This window comes from Lipotes vexillifer, unplaced genomic scaffold (assembly GCF_000442215.2).
Source record: "Lipotes vexillifer unplaced genomic scaffold, Lipotes_vexillifer_v1.1 scaffold168, whole genome shotgun sequence".
Lineage (NCBI taxonomy): Eukaryota > Metazoa > Chordata > Mammalia > Artiodactyla > Lipotidae > Lipotes > Lipotes vexillifer.
In genome coordinates, this window is record NW_006773947.1 from 4,304,101 (window position 1) to 4,326,459 (window position 22,359).

At 38.0% G+C, this 22,359-nt stretch overlaps 1 protein-coding gene and 1 pseudogene across 3 annotated transcripts in view; one reads left to right on the plus strand and one right to left on the minus strand.

The window, feature by feature from the left end:
* Positions 1–22,359, plus strand: part of USP14 (ubiquitin specific peptidase 14) — a 48,851-nt gene that overhangs the window by 12,428 nt on the left and 14,064 nt on the right. For 2 of the 3 annotated variants that reach the window (XM_007448613.1, XM_007448614.1), the window contains 7 exons: positions 2,874–2,978; positions 4,008–4,111; positions 13,972–14,030; positions 17,556–17,686; positions 19,745–19,825; positions 20,193–20,278; positions 21,266–21,380. In XM_007448613.1, the coding sequence (XP_007448675.1) occupies positions 2,874–2,978; positions 4,008–4,111; positions 13,972–14,030; positions 17,556–17,686; positions 19,745–19,825; positions 20,193–20,278; positions 21,266–21,380 (681 nt within the window). The remainder of the gene's footprint in view (positions 1–2,873; positions 2,979–4,007; positions 4,112–13,971; positions 14,031–17,555; positions 17,687–19,744; positions 19,826–20,192; positions 20,279–21,265; positions 21,381–22,359) is intronic. The other variant, XM_007448615.1, reaches the window with a different exon arrangement.
* On the minus strand, positions 4,848–5,242 carry LOC103082721 (prefoldin subunit 4 pseudogene; annotated as a pseudogene).

The window sequence follows — 22,359 nt, forward strand, 5'->3', positions numbered from 1 at the left end:
TTTATATATATATATATATATATATATATATATATATATATGCACACACACATATTAGTGTTTCATAGAATTCTCTAGTGAAGTTCTCTGGGCTTGGAGCTTTCTTGGTGGGAAGACTTTTAATTCAGAATTTAGAGTCTTTAATTAATGTAGGATTATTCAGATGTTATATTTTCTTTACACCGGTTTTGGTAGTGTCTTTTAAGGAATTGGTCTGTGTAGTTTAAATTGTTGGATTGATTGTCATACTACATTCTTACAGGATATCCTACAGATTCTAGAATCTGTAGTTCTGTCGTTCCACCCCTCCCCTAGCCCCCGTATTGGCAAATTGTGATTTCTTGCTTGTTGTCTTTATCATCTAGGCAGAGGTTGTAAAGTTTCATTGATTTTTTTTTTTCTTCCCAGTCCAAAGAGTTAACTTTTGCTTGTTCATTTATTATTTTATTGATTTCCCCTCTTTGCTTCATTTCCTCCTTCTACTTTGATTTTAATATATACTTCTGTTAGCTTCTTAAGGTGGAAGCATATTTAATTTAATTTTAAGCCTTTTTTGTTGGCTTTCTACTTAATCTCTATTGCCTGTTTTTCTATTGTGCCTATATATAGTGATTTTTTTTTAAGTTTGTCCTTTGAAATTTTGATTGTGGTAATGGGCAAGTTTTTAAGATTTATATAGTTATAGACTATGAGTCCTTTCATCTTTTATGTCAATTTTAGAAAATCTTCCGAAAACAGACTTTTTAGAAAATAAATAAACAAATGTTTTGTAATTATTTGTTTCATTTTATTTATGTTTAAATCTTCAGTTTCTAATTCATTTTGGGTGTGGCATATCATGAGGTGGAGAACTCAAAGTATTTTTTTTCTAAATTATTGTCCTCAACATTCTTCATTTTGTACTATTTTCTTAATAATTTTAAAGGTATTGTTGTTTTTAGTCTTCTTTTTTAGAAATTTCTTAGCTGTTGTCATGGGTATCAATTTGCTACATGAATGAAACATTTTGTAAAGTTTCAGAAAGGAATTTAGTTAAATTTATATGATAGTTTGGAATCACATCTTTACATAATTTTTCTATTCCAGAAATCTTTCGTGTCCTTTAGTTTCTTTAGGTGTTTTTTAATATCCCTAAGTAAAGCTTTATAGTTTTCTTATTAAAGTATAACATATTTCTTATGTTTACTCTTAGATATTTGTTGGTATTCTTTCTTTTCTGTTTTATTTTCTAACTGACTGTTGCTAGTATATTCCTCAGATATTTGGTTTTCCTGAGACAGTTGTCTTTTTTTTTTTAATAAATGTATTTATTTTATTTATTTTATTTTTGGCTGTGTTGGGTCTTTGTTGCTGCGTGCGGGCTTTTCTGTAGTTGTGGCAAGTGGGGGCTACTCTTCGTTGCGGTGCACGGCCCTCTCACTGCGGTGGCTTGTTGCAGGGCACAGGCTCTAGGCACATGGGCTTCAGTAGTTGTGACACATGGGCTCAGTAGTTGTGGCTTACAGGTTCTAGAGCGCAGGCTCAGTAGTTGTGGCACACAGTGTTGGTTGTTCTGGGGCATATGGGATCTTCCCAGACCGGGGCATGTGGGATCTTCCCAGACCAGGGCTCGAATCCTTGTCCCCTGCATTGGCAGGTGGATTCTTAACCCCTGTGCCACCAGGGAAGCCCAACAGTTGTCTTTTAAAAAAGATTCTTTAGTGATAGCTTTGTACTGCTTTGCTATTATCTTACAGAAAGTTTAAGTAAAAATAATAGGTGATAGAATGAAGATTGTTGGATTTGAACATAGGTACTCATAAGACTATGAGTTTGGTGACCTTATTAATTTACTAATTTTAATCTTCGTCTAGATATTTTTATTTTATTGTCTTTTTTTAAAAAAAAAAAACTCTCCTTCTGGCCTTTTTTTTCTTTTAAACCTCTCTACCCTCTGTCTTTGTCTCAGATGTTTGTGTCTTCCAGAAAGATATTGAATAAGATGTTCACATTTCAGGATTATGAGACTTAGGGTGACAGTGTCTCCATTGTTCTTCTATTGTATGGAATGGTGTATCTGTACTGAATATAAGTATTCCCTTAAGTTAATAATGTGTAGAATTATAAAATTAGATATTTTGAACTAATTTGTATGTTTGGTTTGATATTTTCTAATAATGGAGATTTCAGTGCTTTCAAAATATTTCTATTCAAATGTAAATAATGGTTACATTTCACAATAGACTTTCATAGAAAGAATCTTATCAGTGCTTAGTGTGTTATGGGGAGAAATGATGCCACAAAATATTAATGATCATTTGAAGAATTCTCTCCTTTCCAATATTGAAAACATTCTCAGCTTTCTTTGTGACTGTGTTTTTTGCATTAGCTTTATTGACGTATAGTATATAGAGAGTAAGATTCACCTACTTTGGTGTAAGAGTTTGATGGATTTGGTTAACTTTTTAGTAGTAGTAGTCATGAAACCACTACCACAGTCAAGATAAAGAAGTTCCACTATTCTAAGAAGGTTCCTTATACCCCTTTTCAGATAAGCAGGTGACCTGTGGCCTGAGGCAGCCACCCTAGTACTTTTTTTTTTTTTTTAACAATTCAGTGATCTTTAATGTATTTACAGAGTTGTGTAACCTTCACCACAGTCTCATTTTGGAATATTTTCATCACCCCAGAAAGAAATGAGTTCCCATTTAAAGACACTCCCTATTCTCACCTTCAGTTCTAGCAACCACTAATCTACTTTGTGTCTCTCTAGATTTACCTTTTATAGCAAATAGAAGCATGCAACATGTGTTTTTCTGTGTCTGGCTTCTTTCATTGCACATAAACGTGATCAACTTTTCAGCATTTTCATGAAATTAATTTTTTTTAAACAGGGAATGACTTTACTAATGATGGGGTCAGCAGATGCTCTTCCTGAGGAGCCCTCAGCTAAAACTGTCTTCGTAGAAGACATGACAGAAGAACAGTTAGCATCTGCTGTAAGACATACCACATTTTATATATTTGATCACTACTTTTAAGAAGTACAGTTAGTAAGATGCCTTTCAGAAAGCATCTACATGTTTTGAAGATTTAATCAATATTAAGATGTATGTTAGCAGTAAATAAAAGTTTTATCTTTGAAATTGGCTTAAGGAATCCTTTTTTAATTGAATAATTCATTATAAAGTCAGTGAATAGCTGTAATAAATATGTGTCTGGCAGATAGTGCTATTTAAATGTTTACTATTATTTTATGGGAAAACAGGCTCAAAGAAGTTAAATACTTTAAATGCTGGGATATTTAAATTCTTAAAACCTTCCGTGTTGGGCTTCCCTGGTGGCGCAGTGGTTGAGAGTCCGCCTGCCGATGCAGGGGACACGGGTTCGAGCCCCGGTCCGGGAAGATCCCCCATGCCGCAGAGTGGCTGGGCCCGTGAGCCATGGCCATTGAGCCTGTGTGTCTGGAGCCTGTGCTCCCCGGTCCGGGAAGATCCCACATGCCGTGGAGCGGCTGGGCCCACGAGCCATGGCTGCTGGGCCTGCGCGTCCGGAGCCTGTGCTCCGCAATGGGAGAGGCCACAACAGTGAGAGGCCCGAGTACCGCAAAAAAAAAACAAAAACCTTCCGTGTTGAAAATATACAATTTATCCTTAATTTAAATGCAGTGTTGGTTTAGAAACTGGCCAACACACACTTGTCAAATATATTATTTTTACTACCCAGCATTTATATAGTACCATTCATTTTTTTGAAGTGTTTCTGTATATATTTTGTTACCCTCTTCCAGTGATAAACCTGCAGATGAGGCACAACTGATATGATTTTTTTCTTATTATTTTTAAGAAGGGAATTAGAACAGGATGATTGTCCGCATGATGCAAGTAAAATTTTTGTTAGGGAACTAAAACATTGTTAAGGTAGAATAAATTGGTATGAGTTGGTAAATTGTATTTGCTTCAGTGTGTTTAGTGATTTATATATGCTGTGTCGTCTTTTAAAAATGATTTAATCCTTTTCCTTATCAGATGGAATTACCATGTGGATTGACAAACCTTGGTAACACTTGTTACATGAATGCTACAGTTCAGTGTATTCGTTCTGTACCTGAACTCAAAGATGCCCTTAAAAGGTAAGACAGAAGAGAGATTGTTTTATGTCTTTTTTGGTTAAAGGAGGTTTGGATGAATAGTGTTGTTTTGCGTGTATGTTGTGTGTGTGTGTGTGTGTGTGTGTGTGTGTGTGTGTGTACATATATGTATGTGTATATATATATATTTTTATATATATATATTTTTTTTTATCGTACAATTCACCCTTTTAACATGTTCAATTAGATGGTCTTTATTATATTCACAAGGTTGTGCAACCATCACCATGGTCTAATTTCAGGATATTCCCCTGCCTGCCCCAAAAGAAACCTCATGCTCATTAGCAGTCGCTCCTTATACCTTTCCCACCTCCAGCCCTAGGCAACCATTAATCTACTTTTTGTCTTACAGATTTGCCTATTCTGGACATTTCATATTAATGGGATCATACAGTACGTGGTCTTTTTGCTGACTGACTTCTTTTACTTAGCATAATGTTTTCTACATTCATCCATGTTGTAGCATGATTCAGTACTTCCTTTGTATGGATGAATAATATTCCATTGTATGGATATACTATGTTTTGTTTATCCATTCATCAGTTGATGGACCTTTGGATTGTTTTCACATTTTAGCTATTATGAATAATGCTGCTATGAACACTTGAGCACAAGTTTTTGTGCAGATGGGTTGTTTTCATTTCTCTTGATTATGAGTGGATTGCTCGGTCACATGGTAACCTGTGTTGAGCAACATTTTAAAAGCATTGTAAAATGTTTAGCTTTCTCCTGCTTCAAGGTTTATGTTGTTCTCCAATTTTGCATATAACTGAACTTTCAAATCTGCTAACACCTGCTGCATTGATTCCACTCTGGATTCTAAGGTATCAGTTTCTTTTTGGAAATTTTTCTTTGCTTCTAACATTTCTTGATGTTTCTTCTTGAGAATGGCTAATGAAAACATCACTAATCTGATGAGATATCATTAAGCAGTTGTCATCTGCAAGTGTGATATCCTCACAAGCATCTCCTAAATTTTGGAGCTGTTTCTTTTTAAATTCTGTTTCTTCCTTTAACTGTGTGATTCTACTTGTATTCTGTGCACATTTATCTTTTGTTGATCTTCAGATGTAACATTGACATCTATGCAGTCATCTTCATGGTGGCTGCCATCTTGGGACTCTGTCTTTGATTATAGCCATCCTAAGGGTGAAATGGTATCTCATTGTGGCTCTCATTTGTATTTACCTAGTGACTAATGATGTTGAGCATCTTTTCATGTGCTTATTGGCCATTTGTATATCTTTGTAGAAATGTCTGATGAGCACATCCTTTTCCTGTGCTTTAAATGGTTTGTCTTTTTATTATTCAGTTGTACGTGTTCTTCATATATTCTGGGTACAAGTCCTTTTTCAGGTAATTTGCAAATATTTTCTTCCATTTTATGAGTTATCTTTTCACTTTCTTGACTGCATTCTTGTAGCACAGAAATTTTAAATTTTGATGTAGTTGAATTTTTTTTTTCTTTTTTTTTGGTGTCATATGTAAGAAACCATTGCCTAATTTCTAGGTCATACATTTTTTTTTTAAGAGTTATATAGTTTTAGCTCTTACATTTAGGTCTATGATCCATTTTTAGGTGATTTTTTTTGTATGGTGGGAGGTAGTTTTCCTCATTCTTTTGCATGCGGATGTCTAGTTCTTTCAGTACCATTTGTTGAGAAGACTAGTCTTTCCTGTTGAATTGTCTTAGCACCTTTTTTGAAAATTAATTGACCGTAATGTATGTAATAATAAGTAAGATTGGATTCTCAATTCTAGTTAGAAACACATACATTGTATGTTTATCCTTATACCAGTGAGTAACGGTTTTTAAAAGAAATACAACTTTGTTTTTATACTATTGTATTTACAAGAGTAAACAGTTATCCATGTTTTGAGAACATATCAAATAGTCTATAAAATGAGGATCCCGTCTCTTCAGTGAGTATAAATGTGTAACTTTAAAAAATATGTAATTTAATTCTGACTACATTTATTACATCTACTTTGATTCATACATTGCCAGTTATTAATATGTGGTGGAATTCTGAACTGCAGTTTGGATTCTTAGACAGCTTTATGAATGCTTTGTGGTTTTTTTCTCCCCTACTGGCTTATGAAATGCTTTGATAAAATTGAGCACTAGAGAGGAGAGAGAAGGGACATGCAGAAACCTGAGAGTAACTGAAGGTTTTCTGAATTTCTCTGAAGTGAACACTTGTCAGGTATTTACATGAAGTTGCCTAGATTGCCACTAATATACTGCCAGTGCACAAGACAGAGCACCTGTCTTCAAGGTACCGATGGTCTGATGGAGGAAGACTACCAAGTAAACGGGTACTGTTTCAAAACAGTTTTGCTGGGAAATGTTAAAGTCAGTGTTTTTTCCTCAGAGATTCATAGTTATTTCCCCACTGTTGTAGTGTGCCCATGGTTACTGATGAGAGGTCTAATATCAATCTCTATTCTTAATCTTTTCTGTCAGTAACTTTTAGGGTTTTCTCTTTATTTTTGTTTTCAACGTTTTCCAACAGTCCTAAGTGTGGGTTTTCTTTTATTTATCTCATTTAGCCCTCAGTGGGTGCTTTTAGTCTGAGGACTGTTGTCCTAAACTCTGGGACATTCTTAGCCATTATTTCTTCAGATATTGCTTCTCTTCTATTTTACCTTCCTCTTATATTCTAAATATTGGGGTTCTTGGACCTGTTGCTAATGTCTTTTTTTTCTCTGCACTTTTATGTGCTGTGTTCTGGGAGAATGCCTCAGTTCTGTTTTACATTTCACTGATTTGTACGTTAGCTTTGTTTCACAACTGCTCATTTATCACAACCTTCTTTTTAATAACATCTCCCTTTCTTAAGTTTTGGATATGATTCCTGCTTTTATTTCTCTGAGGCTCCAAAGTATTCTTATTTAAAGTTTTTTTTTTCCTGTTTGGTCCTTTAACTTTGTTCCCTTTGGATATATAGATCTTCATTTCTTTGAAGATGGTGTACTTATCTTATGCAGTGTATTGTCTTGTGTCCCAAGTGCAAATTATCTGAATGAGTAGCTTGCTGGGGCAGCTCCCTGTCATAGAGGGTGGCTAGTTGGGACAGGTTTGTCTTATTTCCAAGACTTCCTCTTTACTTTTTTCATCTGGGATTCCTTATTATAGCCTCTACGTCAAGGAGAGCTCTCTTTCATGTTTTGGAGTTAACTTCTCTGAGTTTTATATAAGCAGGGAGATTTCATCCTGTTGCTTCCATTTTCTTGAAACCAAGTAAACTATTTTGAATTCTGAGTTGTTGCAAGAGGGTGAAAGCCCCTGTACTTACTAACTTAATTGATACAGAATGATGTGGGTGGGGTTGTATGTCTTTGGGAAAATGACACTAACTGATAAAATAGGAATGAAAGAAAAGAGGACAATTCCATGAAAGATGCTTTACTGCTAGAGATGCTGAAGTTCATCCTCAAATGTATGGCAGGTTCTGGAGAGTGGGATGTATACCAATGAAGAGTAGAAAGAAAACGCATTCAAGAGAAACAGGCTGAAGAGAGGCAGTGAGGGCCAAGAACAATACCTGCGGATAAAATCTGGTTTGCTTGATGCTGCCCAACAGTGGAACCTCATCTTAATGTGGGAGTTCTAAATTTAGAACCTAAAGTGAAAAGTGTATATAATAAAAATTACTCTTGAAAATTCTGTAAGTTACTTGTAAAAGACAGTATCGCCTGACAATATTTTTGTCTTATTGAAGACTGGCAAGCCAACTCTTAATAAGTACAAAATAGTCTTTTCATTAGCAATTACTAGACTGCTATTTTACTTTAATTTTCAAATTTGTAGAGGAATGATCTATTCTTGATAGTACCAATAAAATTGGCTGGACCCAACTTTTTTGGGGGCATTTTATTTATTTTTATAAATTTATTTATTTATTTTTGGCTGTGTTGGGTCTTCATTGCTGCGCATGGGCTTTTCTCTACTTGCGGTGAGCGAGAGCTACTCTTCGTTGCGGTGCGCAGGCTTCTCGTTGTGGCTTTTCTTGCTGCACAGCACGGACTCTAGGTGTGCAGGCTTCAGTAGTTGCAGCACATGGGCTCGGTAGCTGTGGCTCGCAGGCTGTACAGCGCAGGGTCAGTAGTTGTGGCGTATGGGCTTAGTTGCTCTGTGGCATGTGGGATCCTCCTGGACCAGGGCTTGAACCCGTGTCTCCTACGTTGTCAGGCGGATTCTCAACTACTGAGCCACCAGGGAAGCCCTTTTTGGGGCATTTTAAATGTCCATTTTCTGTGTCTTTTTGAGTCAGTTTTGGTAATTTATTGTTTCCTACGAATTTGTCCCTATGTCTTTAAACTATTTTACCATATGAGTTACTCTGTTTTGGGATCTGTTTTTTTCTCCATTTTTATTTCGTATTATTTATTTTTTCTCTTTTGATTACCTTGCCAGAGGTTTGTGTATTTTTCACAGAATCAGCTATTAGATTTATTCACACGGTTCTTTCAGTTGTCTGATTCGTTCTACTTTTGTTTGTATTAATGTTTTATTTCTGTTTTCCTTAGGCTTGTTATATTATTTTTTAAGTTGCATGCTGGGATCATTAATTTATTCTCATGTAGGAATGAAAGTATTTAATTCTGAGGTTTTGCTTGTTTTCTATTCATTAGATGAGATTGCTCAGTTGTTTTTTAAAAAATATTATAAAAGGGACTTGCCTAGTGGTCCAGTGGGTAAGACACTGTGCTCCCAATGCAGGGGGCCTGGGTTCGATCCCGGGTTGGGTAACTAGATCCCACATGCATGCCACAAGTAAGAGTTTGCATGCTGCAATTAAGTAGTCCACTTGCCGCAACTAAGCAGCCCACATGCCAAAACTAAAGATCACGTATGCCACAACTAAGACCCAGCGCGGTCAAAATAAATAAATATTTAAAAAATAACTTATAAATTCTTATCTTTTCCTTTTGCCCCAAAGTTTTTTGTTTTTTTGCTTTTTTTATTGAAATGTAGTTGATTTACAATGTTGTGTTAATTTCTGCTGTCCAGCAAAGGGATTTGGTTATACGTAAATATATTCTGGTTTTTTAATATTCTTTTCCGTTATGGTTTATCACAGGATATTGAATATAGTTCTCTGTGTTATACAGTAGGACCTTGTTTTTTCCATTCTGTATATAAAAGCTTACATCTGATAACCGCAACCTCCCACTCCCTCCCTCCCCCGCCCCCCGCCCCCTTGGCAACCACCAGTCTGTTCTCTATGTCCGTGATTCTGTTTCTGGGTTTCATTTGTGTCATATTTTAGATTCCACATATAAGTGATATCATATGGTATTTGGCTTTCTCTTTCTGACTTACTTCACATAGTATGACAATCTCTAGTTGTATCCATATTGCCGCAAATGGCATTATTTCTTTCTTTTTTATGACTGAGTAGTGTTCCATTGTATGTATGTTCCACATCTTGATTATCCATTCAGCTGTTGATGAACATTTAGGTTGTTTCCATGTCTTGGCTATTGTGAACAGTGCTGCTATGAACATAGGGGTGTATGTATCTTTTTGAATTATAGTTTTGTCCAGATATATGTCCAGGAGTAGACTTGCTGGATCATATGGTAATTCTGTTTTTACTTTTCTGAGGAACATCCATATTGTTTTCCACAGTGGCTGCACCCGCTTACATTCCCACCAACTGTGTAAGGAGCGTTCCCTTTTCTCCATACCCTCTCCAGCATTTGTTATTTGTAGACTTTTTTAAAGGTATTATTATTTTTTAAAAAATTATTATTATTATTTATTTATACTATTTATTTTCGGCTGCATCGGGTCTTAGTTGCAGCATGCAGGATCTTTGTTGCGGTATGTGGGATCCTTAGTTGTGGCATCTGGACTTCCTAGTTGCTGCACGCGGGCTTCTTAGTTGCAGCATGTGGACTATTTAGTTGCGGCACGCATGTGGAATTTAGTTCCCTGATCAGGGATCAAACCCAGGCCCCCTGCATTGGGAGTGTGCAGGCTTACCCACTGGACCACCAGGGAAGTCCCTGCCCATTTTTGGATTGGCTTGTTTGTTTTTCCGTTGTTGAGCTGTATGAGCTGTTCGTATATTTTGGAAATTAAGCCCTTGTCTGTTGCATCATTTGCAAATATTTTCTCCTGTTGTCTTTTCATTTTGTTTATGGTTTCCTTTGCTGTGCAAAACCAAAGTTAGCTTTCAATTATTGAATTATATAGAAACATATACAAATGAATTATCCCAGAGTGAACACATCCCTGTAACTGATGGGGATCAACAGAAATCTGTTAGCACTCCAAAAATCCCCTCACCAGTCCCTTCCTATCCACTGCCCCCACCCTTCTTTGCAAAGTTGTTATATTCACCTGACTTCTAATTTTGAGTAATTTTGCTGATTTTGAACTCTTCATGAACAGAAACATACAGATTATGTTCATTTGAGTCAGGCTCATTATATTTAGCTTTTCCATGTTGTGTGTGTGTTCATTCATGTTCATGCTGTAGGGCAGTGGTCCCCAGCATTTTGGCAGCGGGGACTGGTTTCATGGAAGACAGTGTTTTCACGGACCGGTGTGGGGGTGGGGGGGGGAATGGTTTCGGGATGATTCAGAGCATTGCATTTATTGTGCACTTTATTTCTATTGTTATTACGTTGTAATATATAATGAAATAATTATACAACTCACCATAATGCAGAATCAGTGGGAACCCTGAGCTGGTTTTCACTTGCCACTCACTGATAGGGTTTTGATATGAGTCTGCAAGCAGTTGGTTTATTATGGTCTCTGTGCAGTCAAACCTCTCTGCTAATGATAATCTGTATTTGCAGCCACTCCCCATCACTGCCTCAGCTCCACCTCAGATCATCAGGCATTAAATTCTCATAAGGAGCAAGCAACCTAGATCCCTCACATGTGCAGTTCACAGTAGAGTTTGCACTCCTATGAGAATCTAATGAGGCCGATGATCTGACAGGAAGCAGAGCTCAGGCAGTGACGCGAGCGATGGGGAACAGCTGTAAATACAGATGAAGCTTCTCTCCCTTGCCTGCTGCTCACCTCCTGCTGTGTGGCTGGGTTCCTAAGAGGCTACATACTAGTACCATTTAGTGTCCCAGGGGTTGGGGACCCCTGCTGTAGGGTACACCATTGTATGTATATACTACCAAACAATTATTCATTTTTCTGTCGGTGAATGTTTGGGTTGATCTGATCTGTGACTGAATGTTGTGAATATTTCACAGATGATAGAAAAGTGAAGACATCCTGTTTTTGTAGGTGATAAAGTATAATAGGCATTAAGTTTATTTTTTTAAATTTTTTTTGCGGTACGCGGGCCTCTCGCTGTTGTGGCCTTTCCCACCACGGAGCACAGGCTCCGGACGCACAGGCTCAGCGGCCATGGCTCACGGGCCCTGCTGCTCCGCGGCATGTGGGATCTTCCTGGACCGGGGCACGAACCCGTGTCCCCTGCATCGGCAGGCGGACTCTCAGCCACTTCGCCACCAGGGAAGCCCTAAGTTTATTAATTACATTCAGATTTTCTATATCATTATTTAATTTTTATTTATTTGCAAAGATTATGAAAGGTACTCTATTGGTTCTTTTGTCTGAAAAACCTCTCAGTATTTTTATCTGTTAAAACTCTTAGTACTCCTGTCAATTCCTCCTCTTTTCTAGCAGTTTTTTCTTTGTAAAGTTCATTATGAATGTTTGGCTTATTGGATGGTTTTATCTTAATTAGGAATTATAAGTTTTCTTGGTATAATATTGAGAGTTTTAGGGGGATGGTATTAAATTAGCTATGATTTTTCTGTTCTCAGATAATAAAAAAAAGATTGATAATTCATTAATGCAGCTTTTGTCATAAACGTAGAAATAGTTACATACTCATGTTACCCTGTAACTAGATGTAAATTCATAACAGCGGCAGTTATGTAATTACATCAGTGATGTTATGGGATGCATCTACTTTATGAGTACTTCATTTTGACTTCACAAGTGCCCTTTAAAAAGTTGCTAAACTGTCTGACAGGGAAACTATTATGATTTCTTTTTTTTTTTTTTTTTTGGCGGTACACGGGCCTCTCACTGTTGTGGCCTCTCCCGTTGCAGAGCACAGGCTCACGAACCCGTGTCCCCTGCATCGGCAGGCGGACTCTCAACCACTGCTCCACCAGGAAAGTCCATATGATTTTTATTTTTTAAATGAACATATATAATTTAGACAACATGCATTATTGTATATTGAAAAATTAAGAATTTTTTAGTTGCAAGAGTTTCCAAAAGATCTAAAGAAGTGAAAAAAAGAAAGAAAATTATTCCATTGAGTATAATTTAACATAATATTTTCTGTGACCTCTTTCATTCACTTACATAAGCACAGAGTTTTTTTCTTCTTGGCTGCATTGGGTCTTCGTTGCTACGCAGGCTTTCTCTAGCGGTGAGCAGGGGCTACTCTTCATCGCAGTGCGTGGGCTTCTCATTGCAGTGGCTTGTTTTGCTGCAGAGCACGGGCTCAGTAGTCGCAGCACACAGGCTCAGTAGTTGTGGCGCATGGGCTTAGTTGCTCTGCGGCACGTGGGATCTTCCTGGACCAGGGATCGAACCCATGTCCCCTGAATTGGCAGGCGGATTCTTAACCACTCTGCCACCAGGGAAGTCCCCTTTTTTTAAAAAATTGGAATATAATTTACATCTAGTGAAATGTATGCATCTTATGTGTTCTGTGTGATCAGTTTTGACAAATGCAAATTCTCTGTAACTCATTTTACAATCAGATTTATAGAACATTTTCATCATCCCAGGAAGTTTTATTGTACCTTTTTCAGTCCACTGCCCAGCTCCCCCAAGTAACCACTGATCTTATATTAGTTTTGTGGGATCTCTCCCATTGCCCGGTGTTTAATACCTGAATGATAATTTTTGATCCTTTGTCGTAAAACATTGTATAAGTAACTACAGTGGTTTGGATATTTCCTTTGGGTGGCCAGTCCTTTGTTCTGCTATAAATTAACTGAGAATCATAAAAGTGAATTTAGAAATCATTTAATAGGAACCCTTCATTTTATAGGTGAGAAAACTGACTTGAAATTTAAGTGACTTACTTAGTATTGTGTAGGAAGTTAGTGCTGAATGTAGATTCATTGATTTTGATTTAATGGGTTTTTTTGGGGTTTTTTGTGTGTGTGTGTGGTACACGGACCTCGCACTGTTGTGGCCTCTCCCGTTGCAGAGCACAGGCTCTGGATGTGCAGGCTCAATGGCCATGGCTCATGGGCCCAGCTGCTCCGCGGCATGTGGGATCTTCCCGGACTGGGGCACGAACCTGTGTCGCCTGCATCGGCAGGTGGCCTCTCAACCACTGCGCCACCAGGGAAGCCCTGATTTAATGTTTTTGATCTAATGATTTTTTCTTCATTTCTGAAATTATATTTTATTTTCTTTGTAATAATGGATATTAAATATGTGCTTTTTAATTTTATTTATTTTTTTAAACATCTTTAGTGGAGTATAATTGCTTTACAATGTTGTGTTTCTGCTGTATAACAAAGTGAGTCAGCTATATGTACTTTTTTGTTTACACAATTTTTAGAAAATGTTATAGATGAGTTAGACAAGAGGAAAGAATTTAAAGTAGGCTTCATTCATCTAATTTCCGTTTTTTCTTAGCAGTCCTTTTTTGCCCATGTAATTCTTAAAGGAACAAGACCAGAAGAGAAGAAGAAAAAATGGTGGAAACAACTCAGAGAAACTTGTAGTTGAGGGTTTCATAATAAGTCCTTTGAACTAATTTCTTCCCATTTGAGTTTCAGAATAAAGTGAATATTTAATTCTGTCTTAATGTTCCTAGGTATGCAGGTGCCTTGAGAGCTTCAGGGGAAATGGCTTCAGCACAGTATATTACTGCAGGTCAGTATCTTAAATATACTACTTTTCAAGAGGGAGTATGGTACTCAATAAACGTCATTTTTCACTCACAGTTTTTTTAGTATCTTTCTGTTTTCAAAATGTATTTTTAAAACATCACCTCATTAAAATTAGAGTACTTACACTTACATTAAACAACTTGGCACTTTTTTTTTTTCTTTTTGGCGGTACGCAGGCCTCTCACTGTTGTGGCCTCTCCCGCTGCGGAGCACAGGCTCCGGACGCGCAGGCTCAGCAGCCATGGCTCACGGGCCCAGCCACTCCGCGGCATGTGGGATCTTCACAGGCCGGGGCATGAACCCGTGTCCCCTGCATCGGCAGGCAGACTCTCAACCGCTGCGCCACCAGGGAAGCCCTGTTAACAGCTTTATTGAGAGACAATTCACATACCGTACTCTTGACCCATTTAAATTATACAGTTCACTGTTTTTTAGTTTACTCATAGAGTTATGCAGTCATCACCACAATCAATTTTAAAATACTTTCATCACTAGAAAATCCTGTAACAGCAGTCACCCCGTTTCCTGTCACTACTACCAGCCCTGTGCAACCAGTAATCTACTGTCAGTCTACAGATTTGCCAATTCTAGAATGTTGATATAAATGGAATTGTACAATATATGGTCTTTTTTTTTTTTTTTTTTTTTTTTGCCATATGGGGGCCTCTCCCTGTCATGGCCTTTCCCGTTGCCGGACGCGCAAGCTCAGCGGCCATGGCTCACAGGCCCAGCCGCTCTGCGGCATGTGGGATCCTCCCGGACCGGGGCACGAACCCGTATCCCCTACATCGGCAGGCGGACTCTCAACCACTGCGCCACCAGGGAGGCCCTATATGGTCTTTTTTGATGGCTTCTTTCACTTAGAATGTTTTTGAGGTTCAGCCACATCGTAAACATGTATCAGTACTTCATTCCTTTTTATTGCTGAATAAGATTCCATTGTATTGGTTGTATCACATTTCATTTATCCTTTCATCATTGATAAGACATTTGGGTAGTTTCCACTTTTTGACCAATATAAATATTGCTAAACATTTGTGTACAAGTCTGTGTGGACATATGTTTTCATTTCTCTTGGGTATATATCTAGGAGAGGAATTGTTGGGTCACATGGTAACTATGTGAGGAACTGCCAGACTGTTTTCCAAAGCAGCTGCATCATCTTATATTCCTCCCAGCATGTATGAGGATTCTGATTTCTTTGTATCCTCACTGACACTAGGTATTGAATGTCTTTGATTATAGCCATTCTAGGGGTGTGAAATGGTATCTCATTGTGGTCAATCATTTGTAATACTATAAACAGTAGGTTTCTTTGCATCATTTGGAATTAGTGAGATTTTCCTCTAACCTTTTTCCCTGAAAGTAGATTCATTTGTTGAAATGTCCTATTTTCTTTTTTGAAGATGTTGGGGGTAGGAGTTTATTAATTTATTTATTTAATTTTGCTGTGTTGGGTCTTCGTTTCTGTGCGAGGGCTTTCTATAGTTGTGGCAAGTGGGGGGCCACTCTTCATCGCGGTGCGTGGGCCTCTCACTATCGCAGCCTCTCTTGTTGTGGAGCACAGGCTCCAGACACGCAGGCTCAGTAGTTGTGGCTCACCGACCTAGTTGCCCCGTGGCATGTGGGATCCTCCCAGACCAGGGCTCGAACCCGTGTCCTCTGCATTAGCAGGCAGATTCTCAACCACTGCGCCACCAGGGAAGCCCCCTGAAATGAAGTTTTTACTGGGAAAATGTGATCACATATCTAGTTCATCTGGTAACTTATGTATCTAAGAGCTGCTCAGAATTTCTAATAGCTTCTCCAGAGTCTTATAGGAGGCTTATAGGAGGCAGTATTTATGGGATGAAAAATACTGTTCTTTACTTTTTGCTTCTTGATTTTTTAAGTTTTTTATTCTTTTTTTCTGAACCATTTGAGAATAAGTTGCAGACATCCTGTTTTTTGTTCCTGAATACCTCAGTATGTATTTCCTGAGAATAAGGACATTCACAACCACAAGATGGTTATTTTTCAAAGTCTGGGAGTTTAACACTGATGTTAACTCGTAATACTGACTTGATTGAATTTTGCCAATTAACCCTGTATTGCCCGTTATAAAGTTGTTTTTCTTTTTTGCTTCAGGAGCCAATTTAGGATCACACATCGCACTTAGTTATGTTGTTATGTCTCATTAGTCTCTTAATGTATAGTGTGTCTTTTGACCTTTCTCTTTCAAACTAATGAAATATTTGAGATGCTCTGTTCATGGTATATATTAAATTAAATCATCTGGGTTTTTTTTCTTGTTTTCTTTTTTTTTTTTTGAGAAGTGTATCCTTTAAAGTGTTATTACAATTTAGGCTTTTTTAATTTTAAAAATTATTAGCTTAGTAGGGATGCATAATTTCAATTCTGCCTCCTAAAATATTTTTTAAACATTGTGTTTAGTAGTTTTATTCAGGAACATTTCATTGAGTACTTACTTTGTGCTGAGATGTTGTATTTTAGTATTTGCTATGCTAAGTAGTCTGTATACTAATGATAACATTTCACATTTTAGTTAACAAAACAGTGCAAGATAAGCTAGATTAGAGTTTTGCTATATATGAAGTAAGGGCAAGGTGTGATAGCTAGGGAGTCAACAGAGAAAAAATATTCTGAACTCAAGAGCAGGGTTGAGTTTATGACCATCATGGGATTTATGGTCATGGTGAGAGAGGATAAGCAGAGGAAAGATTTTGAAGAAGGCAAATTAGGGCTTCCCTGGTGGCGCAGTGGTTGGGAGTCCGCCTGCCGATGCAGGGGACGCCAGTTCGTGCCCCGGTCCGGGAGGGTCCCGCATGCCGCGGAGCGGCTGGGACCGTGAGCCATGGCCGCTGAGCCTGCGCGGCTCTGCAACGGGAGAGGCCACAGCAGTGAGAGGCCCGCGTACCGCAAAAAAAAAAAAAAAAACAAAACTATATAAATGGCATCATACAGTATATAACATTTTAAGGAAAAAAAAAAAAAAAAGAAGGCAAATTAGTTTTGGTTCTTAGCTGTTCAGTACAGTCAGGAAGTTTGTTTAAGGATTTAAACATACTTCATTTAAACATACTCCAGATTTCAATACTCAGGAGTTCAGTACATGGGAACGAAGTATGGGCTTAAAGGGAGGAGGGCTGGGAGTGGTTACCTGACGTCCTGATAATGGCAGAACTGTAACATCATGCCTCTGATTCCTAGACAGAAGTTATGTGTTGTCTGTATTAAATGAATATACCTTGCTTTATTAGGGAAGACAAAGGCTGTCAAGGAGAGAGAGACATTGTTTATAGCTAGTGATTGCATTATAAAGTCTTCTGTTGAGTTAAGATTTAAAAACAAATTATTTTCTTATTAGGGATCCAACAATTGCAAAAGGAATAGGTATACTTAAAAATAATTAATAGGCATTTCTTGGTATTAATTGAGAATTAATTTACAGTAGCTTGTATTAAATATGTCACTATTTTACTAAGGAAGTATTTGCTTTGTTTTTAAGCCCTTAGAGATTTGTTTGATTCCATGGATAAAACTTCTTCTAGTATTCCACCTATTATTCTACTGCAGTTTTTGCACATGGCTTTTCCACAGTTTGCAGAGAAGGGCGAACAAGGACAATATCTTCAACAGGTAATCAGGGCAAGGTTCTGTGGTTTTCATTTTGTAAATGTAAAATTTAGGCGTCCTACACTTACTGGAGTATATTTGGAAATACAAATAATCAGTCCTCTGTAGTTCACACCACCATTATCTCTTGCCTGGAGAGGTGCAGTAGTCTGTTAACTGATCATCTTCCTTCTGCCTTTTGTGGTGTTTCTCTGTACAGCCCCAGAGTCCTTTGAAAAACGTAAATAAGATTATGTTGGTTTCCTTGTTCTAGTGACTTTCTGTCTCAGTCCTAAACAGTCTAGCTTCTAGCTACCTCTCTGAGCTTATGTGCCACTCTTCCCCTTGCTCAGTTCTCTCCAGATACACTGACTTCCTTGCTATTTTTTAAAAAAACCCCAAGTATCCTCTTTCTGTAGGGCCTTTGCTCTTGTTCCTTTGGCTCCCAGGTGCATGGCTTGCTTCCTCACCTCATTCAGGTATCATGGCTCAAATGTCAAGGCATCAGAAAGGCTTTCCTTGACAGTCCTATTGAAATAGCACACTTCCCTTCCCCTCATCACTTTCTTTTTTTTTAACATCTTTATTGGAGTATAATTGCTTTACAATGGTGTGTTAGTTTCTGCTTTATAACACCGTGAATCAGCTATACATATACATATATCCCCATATCTCCTCCCTCTTGCATCTCCCTCCCATCCTCCCTATCCCACCCCTCTAGGTGGTCACAAAGCACCTAGCTCATCTCCATGTGTTATGCAGCTGCTTCCCACTAGGTGTCGGTTTTACATTTAGTAGTGTATGTATGTCCATGCCACTCTCTCACTTTGTCACAGCTTACCCATCCCCCTCCCCTTGTCCTCAAGTCCATTCACTACATCTGCGTCTTTATTCATGTCCTGCCCCTAGGTTCTTCAGAACCATTTTTTTTTTTAAGATTCCATGTATATGTGTTAGCATACGGTATTTGTTTTACTCTTTCTGACTTACTTCACTCTGTATGACAGATTCTAGGTCCATCCACCTCACTACAAATAACTCAATTTTGTTTCTTTTTATGGCTGAGTAATATTCCATTGTATATATGTGCCACACCTTCTTTATCCATTCATCTGTTGATGGACACTTAGGTTGCTTCCATGTCCTGGCTGTTGTAAATAGAGCTGCAATGAACATTGTGGTACATGTCTCTTTTTGAATTATGGTTTTCTCAGGGTATATGCCCAGTAGTGAGATTGCTGGGTCGTATGGTAGTTCTATTTGTAGTTCTTTAAGGAACCTCCGTACTGTTCTCCACAGTGGCTGTATCAATTTACATTCCCACCAACAGTGCAAGAGGTTTCCCTTTTCTCCACACCCTCTCCAGCATTTATTCTTTGTAGATTTTTTGATGATGGCCATTCTGACCAGTGTGAGGTGATACCTCATTGTAGTTTTTTTTTTTTTGCGGTACGCGGGCCTCTCACTGTTGTGGCCTCTCCCGTTACGGAGCACGTGCTCCGGACGCACAAGCTCAGCAACCATGGATCACGGGCCCAGCCGCTCTGTGGCACGTGGGATCTTCCCGGATCGGGGCACGAACCCGTGTCCCCTGCATCGGCAGGCGGACTCTCAACCACTGCGCTACCAGGGAAGCCCCTCATTGTAGTTTTGATTTTCATTTCTCTAATGATTAGTGATGTGGGTATCCTTCATGTGTTTGTTGGCAATCCCCTAATCACTTTCTGCTCCCATATTGCTTTTTTTTCCTTCATAACCCTCTCTTTACTTGAATATGTTATATTTTGTTTATGTTCCCCATTAGGACTTTTTCTATTTTGTTGACTGTTCTGTATTCCTAGTGTCTAGAATAGTGTTTAGCATAATGATGAATTCATGAAACGTCTCTTGAATGAATGAATAAACTATTCTGGAATTCTTCATTGTTTTGAAGATCATATAATATTTAATTTGGCTTAATATTTTTAAAGAAAAAAACTTCCTTCCCCTTCTCTAAGGAAACAGTAATTACTTTGGAAGGATTTTATAGATCAAACACTGTAATAGCCAGGATTACTTACTGTGTCATTTTTTAAATTACAGGATGCTAATGAATGTTGGATACAGATGATGCGAGTATTGCAACAGAAATTGGAAGCTATAGAGGATGATACTGTTAAAGAGGTAATTGAAATATATTTGTGAATGTAGACTTTCATTCTCTATCCCACCCCCACCCTAAAGTCTTAGTTCATCTTAATAGGTAGACATGTACTTGAATACTTCAGATGCTGAATCTGTAGTTGGAACTTGACAGCTTGCATTTGATGCTTGAATTCAGTGCATTATTTGCTAAATTTAATCAATTGAGATTATTGAGCATCTGTAATTTTTTGGTAATTTTTTTGATCAGTAGAAGAATTTTACAGAAGGAGATTACATTTTAAAAAGCTTAAATGTGTGTTACTAAACTGGATTTTGTGGGAGCCAATGTACATTATTATCCATGTGAAGTAAAGTTGGAATTTTTATTTCATCTTAACTTTTGCAGACAGATTCTTCATCTGTACCAGCAGTGACACCTTCTAAAAAGAAAAGTTTAATTGATCAGTTCTTCGGAGTTGAATTTGAAACTACGTATCCTTATGAGCCAAGATTAGTATGACTGTAATCATAATTTATTAGAAGTGAATTGGTATAAATAGCATTGTTGCCTGGAGTGGTGGGTGGGATATGAAGGAAAATTCTTCAGAGTTTTTTATGCTTAAAAAATATGGAAATTAGGAATTTGGAAAAATACACCCTTTGGAGTGCTCTTGAAGTTTAGATAAATGTACTCTTTAAGGACATTCATATTTTTTCCTAAGAACATCTTTAGCAGAATACCTCATTAATTCACCTCATAGAGAATTAATTTTTTTTTTTTTTTTTAATTTTAATTTTATCTTTATTTATTTATTTGTGCTGTGTTGGGTCTTCGTTTCTGTGCGAGGGCTTTCTCTAGTTGTGGCAAGTGGGGGCCACTCTTCATCGCGGTGCGCGGGCCTCTCACTATCGCGGCCTCTCCCGTTGCGGAGCACAGGCTCCAGACGCGCAGGCTCAGCAGTTGTGGCTCACGGGCCCAGCTGCTCCGTGGCATGTGGGATCTTCCCAGACCAGGGCTCGAACCCATGTCCCCTGCATCGGCAGGCGGACTCTCAACCACTGCGCCACCAGGGAAGCCCCGAGAATTAATTTTTAATTATGAAATGGGATAAATCAGCTAAATTATATACATGAGATTGAAATAATTAATAAAACATGAATTTAGGAGAATACTATTTTCTACATCATGGGTGGAAACTTAGAAAAAGATTTATCTATCGTTGGGTTATTAAGACCATTTTAAGACTATAAATACCAACTTATTTGTTGTGAGTTTATCCTTTTACACACATTCATTAATCCGTATTGTTGGTAAGTGAATGAGCATTTTTAAGTATATTAAAATGAATATTGGAAGACTGAAATGTTTTAAATACCAATGAATGATGCTATTAATTTTAATAGCATTTGGATAACTTATTCAAGATTATATAACAAATTGAATGCCTATTGGAAAATTCCTTATCTTATTTTTCAAAGCATGAAATGTACAGAATCTGAAGAAGAAGAAGTCAGTAAAGGAAAGGAAAGTCAGCTTCAGCTTAGCTGTTTTATCAATCAAGAAGTCAAGTATCTTTTTACAGGACTTAAGTTGGTAAGGACAATTGCAGTTCATCCCCGTTGTTCATAGGTTCTGTATTTGCAAATACACCTACTTGCTAAAATGTATTTGTAACCCCAACATCAGTACTCATGGTGCTTTCATGGTCATTTGTAGATATGCACAGGGTGACAAAAATTTTGAGTCGCCTGACTCACTGTTTCACCCGACGTCCCCAAAGGTGATGCTCTGCCCTTTTTTTTTTTTGCGCTACGCGGGCCTCTCACTGTTGTGACCTCTTCCGTTGCGTAGCACAGGCTCCAGACGCGCAGGCTCAGCGGCCATGGCTCACGGGCCTAGCCACTGTGCGGCACGTGGGATCTTCCCGGACCAGGGCGTGAACCCGTGTCCCCTGCATCGGCAGGCGGACTCTCAAGCACTGCGCCACCAGGGAAGCCTGCTCTGCCTTCTTGTTTCAGTGCTCATACTATAAACAAGTACCCTTTTTGTGGTAATTTTAATGCCACATTTCTTGCATTTTTGTGCTTTTTGTTGGTGATTTTGCTGTTTATAATGGCCTTCAGGCATAATGCTGAAGTGCTGTCTGGTGTTCTAAGTGCAAGAAGCCTGTGATGTGCCTTAAGGAGAAATATATAATAATATATATATATAATATATATAATATATATATAACAAAATAACCTTTGTTAGATAAGCTTCATTCAGGGATGAGTTATAGTGAACTTGGCTGTGAGTTCAGGGTATGTTAAGGTGTCATTAAATAGCAGAAACACACATAAAACAAGGTTGTGTATTGATTGGTTGACAAAAATGTTGTGGCCAGAGGCTCGAAGGAGGCCTCTGAGGGTATTATAATGAGGATATATTAATAATTGTGAGGTAAAAACTGGGGTTGTACTGTGCAAATACGGGCATGTAGTCATTCTGCCATTGCACTAGTATTAAAATTGAGGCCCTAGAATTTAAGTGACTTAATTGGTTTGTGGCAGAGCCAGAAATAAAACTTGCTTGT